Source organism: Aphis gossypii, chromosome 2, assembly GCF_020184175.1.
Source record: "Aphis gossypii isolate Hap1 chromosome 2, ASM2018417v2, whole genome shotgun sequence".
Classification (NCBI taxonomy): Eukaryota; Metazoa; Arthropoda; class Insecta; order Hemiptera; family Aphididae; genus Aphis; species Aphis gossypii.
Window position 1 is genome coordinate 69,238,996 of NC_065531.1, and position 14,708 is coordinate 69,253,703.

General features: G+C 25.7%; 2 protein-coding genes across 3 annotated transcripts; one reads left to right on the top strand and one right to left on the bottom strand.

Moving 5' to 3' along the window:
* The first annotated feature begins 1,495 nt into the window (after positions 1-1,495).
* Positions 1,496-6,972, top strand: LOC114130456 (T-box transcription factor T homolog 1-like). The gene is made up of 5 exons (XM_027995434.2): positions 1,496-2,008; positions 3,462-3,726; positions 4,274-4,405; positions 4,984-5,104; positions 5,189-6,972. Exons 1-5 carry the CDS (start codon positions 1,857-1,859, stop codon positions 5,422-5,424), a joined length of 906 nt encoding a protein of 301 aa, XP_027851235.1. The 5' UTR covers positions 1,496-1,856; the 3' UTR covers positions 5,425-6,972.
* Positions 6,732-14,428, bottom strand: LOC114130452 (CLK4-associating serine/arginine rich protein-like). 2 transcript variants are annotated; one of them, XM_027995428.2, is made up of 17 exons: positions 14,235-14,428; positions 14,030-14,133; positions 13,874-13,971; positions 13,614-13,786; positions 13,320-13,547; positions 13,080-13,255; positions 12,342-12,415; positions 12,109-12,270; positions 11,806-11,946; positions 11,344-11,391; positions 11,185-11,277; positions 11,086-11,122; positions 10,824-10,899; positions 10,587-10,692; positions 10,421-10,528; positions 9,880-10,344; positions 6,732-6,937 (listed from the first exon to the last, which is right to left on the bottom strand). In XM_027995428.2, the coding sequence occupies exons 2-17, from the start codon at positions 14,126-14,128 to the stop codon at positions 6,916-6,918; spliced, it is 2,106 nt and encodes a 701-aa protein (XP_027851229.2). In that variant the 5' UTR covers positions 14,129-14,133; positions 14,235-14,428; the 3' UTR covers positions 6,732-6,915. The 2 variants fall into 2 exon arrangements, with proteins under 2 accessions (XP_027851229.2, XP_027851228.2); XM_027995427.2 differs by having other exon boundaries at positions 14,030-14,160.
* Between the last annotated feature and the right edge of the window lie 280 nt (positions 14,429-14,708).

Here is a 14,708-nt window from a genome sequence, read left to right on the forward strand (position 1 = left end):
ATACAATGACATAACAAAATAATTGATTTTATAATACATACATAATATAAATATAATACAATACGAAAAATATGCGCCCATTCGTTTTAATAACATAACTTTCTAAGAATGCATTTGAAATTTACAACTGATTCCTAGAAAGGATTGGAAAAATATTAAATTTTGTTTTTATGATATTGAAACTATTTATTAAGTATGTATACCAATAAATTTAATATATTTTATTGAATTTCACTTTTACCAATTATCGATTTTTGAGTTCTGAATTATTGATAAATTACAAAGACTATCAATAATATGTAAAAACACTAAAAATGTATAGTATTATATCATCACCTATATTTAATCACTAGACATCCATGTTTGTGTATTACTGTAAATAATTAATTACTTAAATTTTTAAGTAATTTTTAATTTAACTAAATTGTTAATGTAAAAATGGATTCAGCCTGTAAATCATAATATAAATAAATATATGGCCAAGTACAATCAATTATTAAGTACTAAAGACAGGATTAATAAGTTTTTGCATATTTTTACTTAGACTATGTCACTACGGTATTATATGATTTAATTGTTTGAGTTAACTGATTTCTCGACGTTTCATTTTGCAACTTATAACTATGTACATTTTATTTTGCTTAAAAATGTATGATTATTCCTATAATATTACTAAATATTTATTTTAGTTAAACAATAAAAATTAACAAAACGGCAATGTTAAAAATGATATGTATTATGCTTCGAAATATAAATTGAATTTGATAATCAAATAAAAGACTAAAATTTTAGTGACCATATTGTTAATAACCAACAACATTGTTAATGACTTGATGTAGTAGGTATACATATTTTGTATGCCATGCTCATTGCTCATTAAACAAATACTTAATTCAAAAAATTCAATTTAGAGTTGTAGATAGGTATATACAGAACATACTAAAAAGTAATTTTTTCAAGTGTTACATAGTATATACAGACGTTTTTATTTCTTTTAAATATTAATATAATTGTGTTGTTATTGTAAAGATCATAAATCATTAAATATAATATAATTATTAAATTATTTTTGCAAATTTTATTATAATTTATTAGATTAAACGAAAAAAAAATTATAATTTTTATTTTGGGTATGTACTATACAACATAGAATAATAACATCTTATTCAGAACAATAATAGGACATACAAAACCTGCTTTGAATCATCTGTATTCTGTATATATTTGCATTTTGTAGTCATTTAAAAAATGATACCTATAGATATTAAAATACATGTATTTAATAAAAATATATTCTGAACGGAAAATCATACATAATATATAGCTCGTGGATATTAAGATACCTACTAATAATAAATGTAATTTTATTAGAGTGCAGATAATATTATGTGTTTAAAATAAAAATTATTTATAAAAATATTATAACGTCAGTGTTAATTTAACTATCACGATTCCTAGCAATGTTTAAGGTGTAAATTGATCATAATTCACAGACCCGAAGGATATATTATATTCGAGCGGTATCCATTGATGAGGAATAATAATATATCTCTTTTCACACAACAATAAAACGCACGCGTTTACAACAAACAATTGGTATAATGTACTGTAATGGGTGCAATAAAATAAAAGAAGTCTCCACCTACTGACCACCAAGTCATTTCTGTCGGTGGGACCGTTCGAAAATTTCTAAAATTTTACCTGCCCAGTCACTGGGCACTCAGGTGTGAACGAGACAACACTAATGTGAGAAACAAAAATGTGCGTTACTTGTTAATTGTGTTTTCGTGTATTGAATAATTCTTGGTCCAATTGTGTTTGTATCAAGAAAACAAAAAACAAAACAAAACAAAAAAATGAATATTAATTCGAGAGACATGACTACTTCCGAATTACAGAACTTGACTTGGGGAAAAAGGCATCAAGTGCGATCAAGATTGTTGGATGCTCAACTTTGGTCTGAGTTCTTAGCTATCAATAATGAAATGATTGTCACAAAAACGGGAAGGTGAGTTCGTTTAATATCTATTAATTGACTAATTATAAATATTTAAATCGCCCAATACGTCATTGTTTTTAATAAATTAATTTAACTCGATATTCGATAAGCAATACATTTATAAGTTATAACTAACAAGTTGTCTATACAATCTAAATATACCTATCTAATATAATTGGTCACTATCTATAGTCTTATAATTAGAAATGTTCCAAAGTTGTTCACATTGATATAATATTATAAAGTCTAAATTGCTATATTATTATGTCTTAATGTCTACCTAATAATAAATTGTATTTATTTGATAACTTAAAATTTCTGTTTGTAAAAATTCATACATTCAGATTTGATCATTTAAATGGTTATCTTGATATTTTACGTATACAAATAAATAACCATCATATAAATAGGTGTATAAAGGAATTTATTAAAAATGCGTCTGTTTTAAACTAAATAAAAAAAAAATTGGGACGACTTTGGCATAATATAGTAATCAATAAAAAATTGAAAAAAACATTACTTAACTATAAGCTGAATAAAATTTCTCGTTCATTATAATTTTATAATTTAGTGTTTAGACGTGAACACATATGGCAATCATATTTCTCTAATTAAATAGTAAACATCATACACATTTATTGTAGGATAAATAAACATATTATATAGTTATTGGAAAATGGAAATCTTATGATATTTATATTGTTTTTTATTTTTATAGTATTTATTTACTAATAAAAAGAAACAAACTTGTAACATTTAGCACCTTAACTAAAAACGTTGAGAATAGAAGTGGATTTAGAAAAATATTAATGTAAATTGTTTATTTAACATTCGGAAAAAACAAATTTAATAATTGTCTATTTTTTAGACAGGCAAGAAAAATTGTATATTTTATTTAGATCCAATAGATACACATACAACTATATCAGAACAGATCTTAAAAAAAAAAAATAAACATTAAATATTTTGGCTTCTATATTTAGAATTAAGTATAGGTAATAATATTAGGTACACCTATATAATTTGACAGAACTATTTATCTATTTAATTTTATCATCATCAGTATACGAGTACCTGTTAATTATAAGTACAATAAGTACATAATATATTATGTTGGTTGTAACTTGTAAATATTTAACTATGAATAACTATAGTTTTGTTTCAAAGTCTTATAAATCTTGTAGATTACATATAAGTAGGTGATAATACTGAATACACTCGTATAGTCGTATAACACTATAACATATCGATATAACTAATTTTTAAGCCGATAACTTTAGTCAAAGGAGTTTGGTAGGTAAGGGGTTATGCCCAACGTATTTTAATTCCTTCCTTTCCCCCTTAGACAAATTGTTGTATATTTGCGAGTTTGCAACCATGATCAAAATACTCTAACTTATAGATATATGGGTATAATTAAAAACTAAAAAAAAATATTCACTAACTTACAAATGTATCTTAGGAGAATGTTTCCGGTGATTAAAACGCAAGTTACCGGGTTGTGTCCAGGAGATATGTACACTGTATTTTTGGAGTTTGTGCAAGTGGTTGGACAACGATGGAAGTACATAAATAGCGAGTGGTCGCCAACCACCACGTCGGACCCGGCTACAAAGAACCCATTTTATAAACACCCGGAATCACCGAATTTTGGCAAACATTGGATGGATCAACCGATTTCATTTGCTAAAATCAAACTTACCAACAGACCGGATAATCCGGGACAGGTACCTACCTATAATGCCGCTACCTATAAATCATAAAAATAAATATAAAACCGAAAGTTCTATAGTTTATAATTAGGTAACAATTAATTTTACACCTATCGACGTGTAATAATATACCTAATGTAACCACTAACCAGTAAAATCACTCGGCCATTCGGTAGGTACTCTGTATTTGAGTACTTTATCTCAGCTTAGTCGTAAACGATTTGTTTTCTTCATCTTCGTGAACATTAATCAATTTCAAAGTTTTTGTACAGTAAAAAAAATGCAAAAGAAATGTTTTTATTTTCTTGAATTACAACAGTGAGCAGACTATAGATCACTTGAATGGGAATGCCATTTGTTTTAAATTATATTACATTTTTACATCATATTATTACCTATCATATTAAACGAACATTATGTAACCTATACCCAGGTATAGGCTTATTAGTAATTAGGTATACCTGAGTATTTTGCATAAGAAAAAACAATATTTGTTATTTGTAAGAGTAAATTAAAGATTCGGCCTTGATAAAATAAATTGACTAGCTATTTTATTTTATAGACTCATTTAAATTCATTACATCAATATGAGACTAAACTTCATATAGTCAAAGTTGGAGATCCGGATGATGTACAAATTTTTGCAATGCCTCAGACCAGGTTTATGGCAGTCACAGCTTATCAAAATGAAGAGGTAACAGCTACAAATTAAAACTTATCATAATATACCTAATTTGAGTACTTATTTGACTATTAGATAGGTACCTAAACCTATCAACGGCAAGTACCAAAAAGTTCATTAGGAATTTAATAGGAATGTTAAATGTTAATACCTATGTATTTAGTACCTATCCAATGCTTATTTTACAAAATAGTTACCTTCACATATAAATACTAGCTTACTTAATACTTACATAGTACATTACATTAGGTAAGTATCTCCATCGGAATGTCTCTTAACTCTCATATTTTAATTTCATTAATCATTATTTATATGATGTTATCAATTTACCTTATTGGTCAGCTCGATAACAAATGGCCTTATAAAGTATTTTGTAATATACCTATGTATATATATATATATATATATATGTATAATTATTGACATTTTAAGTCATTTGTACTAATAGAGGTTCATGATTTCCTACATCTATTCTATGAGACAAATAGTGACACCTGTGTAATTGATTTAATTGAATATAGTAATATACATGTGATTAGTAATTATAGATATATAATGTTGAAAATTGTATATTAAAATAATGTCTTTAGGTGACCAAACTTAAAATCAAATATAATCCATTTGCTAAGGCGTTTAAAGACACCAAAGTCAAAGCTGAGGAAAAGGATAGAAGAGAACACCAAGATGTTTATCAGCCAGCACTTGGATACGGTATAATAAATAATCATAAATCCTAGTCTCATACTTCAATACAAGAATTATATTCAATATAATATTGTATCTTTTTAAATGCAGAAAGCAGCTTGAATTTTTCTCACCAAGAGAATTATAATACAACAACATCTGACGATTGGTTATCTCAGTATGGAGGCCAAAGAGAACAAATGAACCGATGTCAATGTACGGCTTGTTATTTTGTTAAGCCACAAGTTAATCATAAAAAGTGTGTCCCAATTTATGGTTCCGGTCAAGACGATGAACATTCCACGTATCAGCCAGCATCCTACAGTTGGACACAATTAGGAGGATAACGTAAAACATATACCTAACATTTATGTATTTTTACAGCCTGATATGTTGACTGTTTTAATTTAATTATTATTTGATTTGGGTTGTATTTTGTACAAATTATGTTATTAATCATTGTTACAGTTGATGTATGTGTATATTTATAATACATCATATAAGATTTGACGTGGAATTTTTTTCACTGCTCATGTTTTTCAATTTTAATTGATATGATATTGATTTGCCAGAAAATGTATCAAAAAAAAAACAATTTTTGTCTTAAAAACTAATTTATTACTAACATGCACATTTTTCCTCTGACAGAACTCGTGAGCTATCCAATTTAATGAATAAATAACAATTCATTTTTAAATAGAAATAGTTTAATACATTTTTTAAATTAATTGCTATAATTCAACACATAGTAAAAAAATGTAGGAACATCATAATTAAATTAATGTACTCTTAGTATATTGTTTAGATAGCATTCCTCCATTCTGTTATATATATATATTTATTTTTATAATTTAATGAATAAATAATATTAAGCATTAATAATATATTAATGTCTATAATTATTGAAAAAATATACTCTACAGTAAAAAATGTATACTTCTTGTTTTTTTTGTAAATGTTGATATATTTTAATGATGGTATATTTAGGATTGTGACTAAGGGGATTTGTAAAAGAGCTTTTAAAAATGTAAAGGTGGGTGGTAAATAATTTAATGTTAACTATTTTACTAAGACTAGAGAGATCAAATTTAATATATTAATACAATATCTAATATTGTAATAATATACATTTATAATAATAGCATAATTAATTTTATTTAAAAGTTTAACGAAAAAAGAAATTTGAATATGTCATAATTTATAACAGTGGGTTTGAATAGTCATTGGACTATTTAAAAAATGTTATTTTAAAATCAATTATAAAACTTATAAGTACCTATGTTTGTTATATTTAATATTAAATATGTATGTATTAAAAATTTCATAGATGGCCATGTAATAATATTTGAATGATGATTAATTTAGTTGTATAAATTTGGCTATCTATTATTACACTGACAAAGTGCATCAGCCATTGTAAATAATGCCGAGTTGATTTTATTTTCTTCATTTATGGTTTGATTTTGATATACAACAAGCAATTTTATTATTATTTGGTCACTCTTAATATTGTCTTATTACCATCATTGGTAATAAGTAATAACATATTAATTGTACCCAAATCACATGTTATGACAATATTAATGGTATATCTTTTTTTTTATATTAAGCTAATAACGTTAGAACTTAATACTTTAATACAATTTAAAAAAAATAAACATGAAAAGTTTTATTTAAAAAGTTATAATAATAAAATCAATGGTACATAATATTAAGTAATAATTAGATTAAGAATTGATATTCTTGATTAAAAAAATCTATTTATTTTATAAGAATCTTAATATTATTGATTACTTTTAATCCTGAATCCTGATAAGCCTTAAACTCACTTCCAGCAATCAATCATAATCTACAAGTGGCCTGAAAAAATAAAAAATACTTATAAATACAATTTACACTAATAATTTACAAATTAAAAATAAATGGTTAAATTTATTGAAAAATGAGTTACATACATTTGTATTTAGTTTATAAGAATAATAAAATAGTCATCACTAATATATTAAATTTTTAATTAATCGAAAAATTATGAATCTTTCTAAATATTTAGAAAATGGGATACATTAGCAGATCAAAATAAAACACTAATAATTGCCAATCTATTACATTTTTTTAAATTCACGCATTTATTTTTAAAAATAGTTAAGAAGAAATTAAAACCAGATTCAAAACTAATCATACATTATATGATAATAATCAACAATCAACAATTGTTTCCTATTCACTAGTTCCATTAATAATGCATTTATTGAAAACAAAAAAGTAGACTTAACATACTCAGACAAAACATATGATCAAGTTAATGACAACATAATTATCCAACAACTTGAATCTATAAGACTAAATAAAAGTATACTTAATTAGTTCAAATCCAATTTTAGTGACAGAGTAAATTAATAAACTTTTTCCAATCAGTCTACAATTAATGATATAGATGTAAATCCAACAAAAAATATTGTATTTAAAAGAAAAAGTTATGTATTGTAAAAAATATATTAATTTTAATAGCAATATGAGTGGTAAACCAATAATGGTCTTAAATTCAATTAAAATCTTAAGATATATAATCTCAAGATAGCAAATTGTATTTAAAGTAACACATATGGGTAATATTATAAACAATTGTCTGGATTTGTAAAAAGATATCTAAGAATTAAATTTAATCACAGTCAAGTTCTAATATGCATTGTTAATACTATGTTCGCAGTTAAAATATTGTAGCATAATGTGGAATCCAGTATTTAATGTAGACATTCAAAAGATTGAAAAAGTATAAAATAATATTGTAAATATATGAGCTATAAGTAAATTGATATAAATATAGATTTTCAGAATAACACCTTAATTTAGCTAATAATTAATATACTAAAAAAAAAAAAAAAGAATCTGAAATGATTTTTTATTTTTTTTTACAAACTTTAAAACGGATTGATTGATGTCCCTAAAAGTATTGAAGAGTTTAAGTTTAGTATATTCATAAAAACCAAAAAAATACAAGATTTTAAACATTATAAAATATTATAAACACATACCTCTTTCAAAATCTAACAGAATTCAAGGATTTCAAGGAAATCGTACATTTAATACCAAATATGAAATAAGTAAATAAAGTGAATAAATTGCCTACAGAATTAATGTCTTTTATCTAATAAAAAAAAAAATATGTATTACTATTAAAAATTATAAAATACTACTACTTGAATATTCTGATTTTTTTTTTTCTTGAATACTAAATTGTTTGATACGAAAGATAATATGATAATGCTAGTGCAATAAAGATTAAATACATTCCATATTGTTAAACTACTAGTTAGAAATAACAATGGAAATATATAACTTAAAATAAGATAATTATAGGTATTAAAAGAAAATATTTTACATAAAATATTAAAATATGCATACAAATTTTATAAAAACAGAGAAATATGCCTTTTCAGTTTTTGTTTTTATTGTATTTAAAGATTTCTGGCTTTGTCTGTTTTAAATTAAAAATACATAAGAAAATTTGTTATTTTAACACTTCTGAACCCTACTTATTACCATTAGCCTAATATAAATAACAGTAACAGTATTTGTTTATACATTTTGTTACCAGTTATTTTATTATAACTTTATCATTTATAAATAAATAATTATTTTTACCAATTTATTTTATATAAAAGTATAATAACCTAAAACAAAAACAGCAATATTATACTGAATTATTATGAGATCATTGTTCCAATAAATTGAAGTGTTTTTTTTTTGTGTATATTTACACAATTAGTAGTTGATAAAATATTTTGATTATTAAAAATGGGGGATTTTTGATGGTAAATTGGATCTAGTTTGTACTTGAAGAGGCCAAAATAAAAATTTTCAGTATTTTTTTTATAATTAGAAAAATAACCGACATTTTTATATAAATCAAATTCTTACAAATTAATTGTTTTATTGGTTGAACTTGAGTAAGAATAACCATAAATACTTGAAATTTTCAAAATATTTTCAACTCCTGTTTTTAGCTATTTAAAGGCATAAGCAATATAAGACTTTCTTTTTCTATAAATGTCAAACTTTTAATTTTTATACCTAAGAATTTAAAATTGTATACAAGGTTTTTTTAACCTAACATATATAAATAAAAAAATTCTCCTGGAGAGCAAATTAAATTCAAATTTTTATTCACTAGTTAAATAATTGTAATTGAAGGCATGGTGATTGATTTCAGGGTACTATTGCCAATTGAAAAAAAGAGAATAGTACATATTGAAAAAATAATGATTTGATTGAATTAACAATTTTAAAATGATAAGTAAAAATAATATGGTATAAATATATCATATCATATATCATAAATTATTAATTAGTTATTAATAATATAATAAATGCAATATTTTTGGAATAATTTTATCAACCTACTGTAATACTATGAGCAAAAAAATAAACATGATTTTGATAGCTATATCAAAAAACATACTACGAAATATACTTATTGATATACGGTGACAGATGCTCTCTGCTCATAATCTTTTTCAAATACAATGATGTATCGATGAATTCAAATTTAACATACCAACAATAGTGACCAATTCAACACTTAATGTACAGCAGAGTGCTATCCACTTTTTTTTATGAAAACTTATATGTTTTAATTTGAAAATCTTAAACTTGAATGTAAATGAAACAAATATTTAGCTAATTATTTTTATAGCTAACTTACATTTGTTGTTTACATTTTTAATGTATTAACTTATTTTTAACTTAAATTTTTTTTTAATGTAATGATAAAAATAATTGGCTTAAGTTTAAACAATACTCACTTTAAATTGGGTTGTACTTTAGTATTTGACACATAACGTTTTGGACTTGCTTCATATGTTATTTTGACAGCTGGACGATCCATATTTTCCCTTTTAGTGCGATCTGGAAATTCCCTTTGCTTAATTTCCTTTCTAACTGGACTTTCCCTATGCTGTTTTAATTCTTTTTTAATGGGACTATCCCTTGATTTTATTTCCTTTCTACTTGGACTGTCTCTTCTATCTACTCTTCTATCTCTCCTTTCAGGGCTACGACGGTAACGATAATCATCTCTACGATCATAATCCCGTCTATCATCTCTTCTATATCTATCTCTTTCTTCACTTCTTCTAGACCTTCTCTTATCATCACTTCTAGACCGACGACGTCGATCACCACTTTTAGACCTTCGGCGTCCACCACTTCTTGATCTAGATCTACGTCCACCACTTCTTGATCTGGATCTACGCCTACGACTTCGATACCTAAAATTGAATATAAATTAGAATATTAAAATTAACAGAAACAATTTAACTTTATGAATATTTAGTTGTATTATACCTGGAATAGTTTGAACTTGAACTTGAGCTACTAGAACTACTAGATTTTGAACGCGATTTAGATCGTGACGATGAAGAACTATTCTCAGGATGACGTAACTGTCGTCTCCTAAAACAAGTAAATAATAATAAAAATATTAAACATTAGATAATAGTACAATACATACTTTCTCCTCATTTTTAATGACAACTCTTTGATTTCTTCTTCTCGTTCAATTTGCTCTCTTTCCATTTTAAGTTCTCGTTCTCTTTGAGCTTTTTTATCGGCTTTATCTAAAAACCAAAAAGATATGTTATACACTGAACTATAAATAAAATAATATTACATTATTTTTCTAATACAGAAAATGTTGACTTTAAAAACTTCTTCACAAAAAAAGTGAACTATTAGTAATACTACTGACATTGTTTGTTAAGCAAAACTTTCATTTTTCGTTTCATTAATTCTTGTGGAGTCGGTTTGCTGTCATTTGAGCCTTGCTGTAAACATATTATGTTATAATTACATCTAATTCTACAAGCTATAATCAATATAATTATATTAAAGAGATTATTTATTATTATAAATTTTCATTTGTTTTAAAATTCATAATCCCCTAGAATTCTGATTTATTTTTATTCGCAACATGCTAATGTACTCTTGCGATATATTAACAAATTACTGACTTTTTTGCTGGAAGAAGAAAGACTGAGATCTGGTAATCTAAAATAAATAATACAATTTTCAATAAAAAAATAATACATATAAAGAATTAGGCAGCTTACGGAGGTTTAGTGTTATTTGTATTTTTATCTTTGTCATCATCATCTGAAATACTTAATTCTGACGATGAGTCATTTCCTCTACGACCATAATATCTGAAAAAAAAAAACAATGACAATGTTTCACAAAATAAATAGAATCCTATGAATAAATATTACTACCGTTGAACAGGCGGTGGTTTTTGAACAGCTGGTAATTGTACATTGTTCCTATTGATAGAAGAATATAAAATTATAAAATTAATATCATAAATATATTAAATACACTTAAAATTAAAATCAAACTATCATTAAATTATAATGAAAATTGATTATAGCTACACTCTGTTCAGTTTAAGAGTACACCGTCTTAGTAAAAAAACAGGTGGTGGTAGCAGCGATAAGAATGATTAATAGGTGGACACCATTACCGATAACCAGTAGTAGAGAGATATACGCGGAAACAACGAATGTTTGTCCGCTGTTCAGTGTGCTCTTAAATTTAATAGAGTAGTGATTTGCAAGATAGGTAAATAATGATTTACTTGTTATATCAATACTAAATTGATTAACAGTAAAATCTATTTAAGAGTCAATTTCCATTGTAATATATCAAATTATTAAAAAAACAGAAAAATTCCAAACCTAATAGGTGACACTGATTTATTTCGACTTCGTGATCTATACCGACGACTACGACTCTTAGATAATGATCTAGATTTTCGACGAGGGGATCTTGAACGAGAACAGCGTTTTTTTCTTGAATGATTTTTTGAAGATTTTGATCTAAAAACACAAAATTTTAAATTATAAAAAATAACTAAAATAATTGGTCTAATTTGTATGCCTGAACAAAAAATATAATGGATACAATTTTAATTTTAGATATTACTTTATAACTTTAACATCAATATTAATAAAATAAAATCATTATAATTAAGTATTTACTTTGAGCCTGTTTTCGATTTGTCATTTGTCGTAGGTTCTTCATCACCAAAACTAGTTATATAAGTTACTTGGCCTGAATTTTCAGGAGTGGGTGAACGTGATGTCATCATTGATGATAGTTGATCAAAATCAGTATAGCTAGGACTTTTTCTTGTTGCATAACTAAAAAAGGTTATTAAAATAATTTATAACAGGATTATAATAAAATAAATTCAATTTTTCAAAATAAATACCTGAGTGGACTTAATGCTTTGCCTTCTAATGCTTTTAATCGAAAAGCTCTACGTTCTCTTCTAGATCTTCTTCCCTAAGTACAATATTTAAAATTAAAATTTATATTTAATGAATAAAATAAAATAATTTTTAAATTTGATTTAAAGATTCAATTTCGTTGTTAATTTTTACTTGAAACCTAATTGGTTCAATAATAATAATAATTGAATTAAATTATAAGAAAAAAAACCTATATATAAAATAATATTTATAGTTCATTTAATAGCTTACAATACAACAATGGTTATTAGTTTAAATAGAGAAGATTAGTGTGACAACGCGTCTGGTTCCAAACAAACCATTATCTAGGTTCATTCCATAAGAAATGCATTGACCATTTATTTTTTTTTGATTCATTTGGGTTTTTAATCCTTTTAAATTGCATTCTTATTTTTGAAACTGATCTTATAGTTTTGTATGCATCAGAAACTGGAGGTCTTTTAACTATGTTCAATTAAGTTTATTTTTAAATATAAATATTGGTTAAATATATATTTCAATATGCATACAAAAAACTTTAAGATCAGCTTAAAAAATAAGAAAGCCATTTAAAAGGTTTAAAAATCAAATGAATAAAAAAAAATTAACGGTCAATGCATTTCTTATGGGATGAACCATGATAACGGTTTGTTTGGACCAGATGCATTATCATTATCGATTGTGACGCAACGACTAATCTCCTTTATAAGAAAACTTACAGCAAACATAGCTTTTTCTTCTTCAGCTAAACGAGCCAATTGAATGTTTTCAGCCTCTTCCAAATCATTATTAAGAAAACTATAAAAATCATTAGTAGTCATGCCAAAACCATGTGCAGTAGAGTTCAACTCGTTTGCTTGGTCGGTACCAATTTTGCTAACATCAATTGATAAATCTTAGAAACAAAATAAAACTAATCAATTTATACTCATTTTTAGTTTTTAAACATTAATGCTTACCAAAATCGACTTCACTTTCCTCATCAGATTCCTCAGAACCATCAGTTTTAGGCTTAATATCTAAATATTTTCTGGAATCATCAGTTTGAATTGTGTCTTCATCGCTATATTTATATGGAATAGCAGCATTGGCGGTAGACTTTTTTTTAGCATCATCTGCATCTGATTTGGTTACGGGGCCAAATTTTTCTTCCAGATACAGCTGGTGTAAAAATTTATTTTCAGAAACTAAAATTTTCAAAACATGATTTAAATTATATAACAATAAATGACTAAAAGAAAAAAAAATCTCACTTGTTAAGAACTCATTTTGTACAAGAATACGATAACGTTCATAGTTTAAATGACGTTCTTCATATGACATTTGTTCATCTTCATCATCTTTCTTTGGTTCTCTAATAAAATCTAAATGAGCTCGTGCATCAAACCTATCAATCATTATTTCTTCATTTCCTTGCCAGGGCATCCTAATATAAGAAAAACGCAATCAATCCAATATTATAAAAAGAACAAAAAAGAAAAAAGAAAAATTTGCTTAATGGTTAAATGCTTACATAGTAGCAGGGCTGTTGGCTGCTATTGCAATGCTCGGATCTATATGTATTTTACATTGACGACCATGTAATTGTAAAAATTGTGTAGGATCAGCTTTCTAAAAATTAATAAGATACAATTTTATTGTTGATTTTTAGGAAAAAAAAAACACTTACAATTTTTTCATAATAATCCTTTCGGCGTTGGGCTCGCCTTTGATAGTCAACCAATAGGCCGCGGATTTTTTTCTCTTGTTTTCTTGCTTCGTGCCACATGATATCTATTTAAGAGTTAGAACACCAAAGAACTATAGTGAAAAATGCTAAAATCATCAGTGTGTTCATACTTGACAGTCAAGTATAGTAGTCATAACGAACGTACAGGATGTGTATACAAGTTAAATGTTAACAGTTATTAATTCATGAATAAATGAAGAGGATAGAGAAGTAGAGACGATTGATATTATACTAATGAGTAATATACTTAAATATGGATGTAAAGTCGAGTACTCGAGTGACAGCCTTTGGTACGACTTCTGACAGTCACCACTGCCCCGTGACCACTACTAACTACTTTTTTGTAGTGATAAGAAACATTGTATACACGGCTGCATCCACAGATATATTAGGCACCAAGCATTTATAATAACATAACCCAATCACAAGATAGCGCCATGACATTCACTCATTGCCGATTTAGGTAGCAACTATTTTAATATAATATATAAATAATATGTAATAACTGACAACTATAACAACGAACAACTGCTATTTTTGTACGCACGGGGCTCGAATTGTATCCGATACCGATGCGTAATTTTTAATTTTGTTGAGCATGTTCCGTAAGGTTGTGAAT

Coding starts and splice junctions, on each gene's coding strand:
- LOC114130452 (XM_027995428.2), bottom strand. CDS start 14,128: ATGTGGCACGAAGCAAGAAAACAAGAGAAAAAAATCCGCGGCCTATTG. Junction 10,900..11,085: donor TTTCTTCTTCCAGCAAAAAA/GTCAGTAATTTG, acceptor ATATGTTTACAG/CAAGGCTCAAATGACAGCAA. Junction 6,938..9,879: donor AAAGTACAACCCAATTTAAA/GTGAGTATTGTT, acceptor TTATTTTTTCAG/GCCACTTGTAGATTATGATT.
- LOC114130456 (XM_027995434.2), top strand. CDS start 1,857: ATGAATATTAATTCGAGAGACATGACTACTTCCGAATTACAGAACTTG. Junction 4,406..4,983: donor CAGCTTATCAAAATGAAGAG/GTAACAGCTACA, acceptor TAATGTCTTTAG/GTGACCAAACTTAAAATCAA. Junction 5,105..5,188: donor TCAGCCAGCACTTGGATACG/GTATAATAAATA, acceptor TTTTAAATGCAG/AAAGCAGCTTGAATTTTTCT.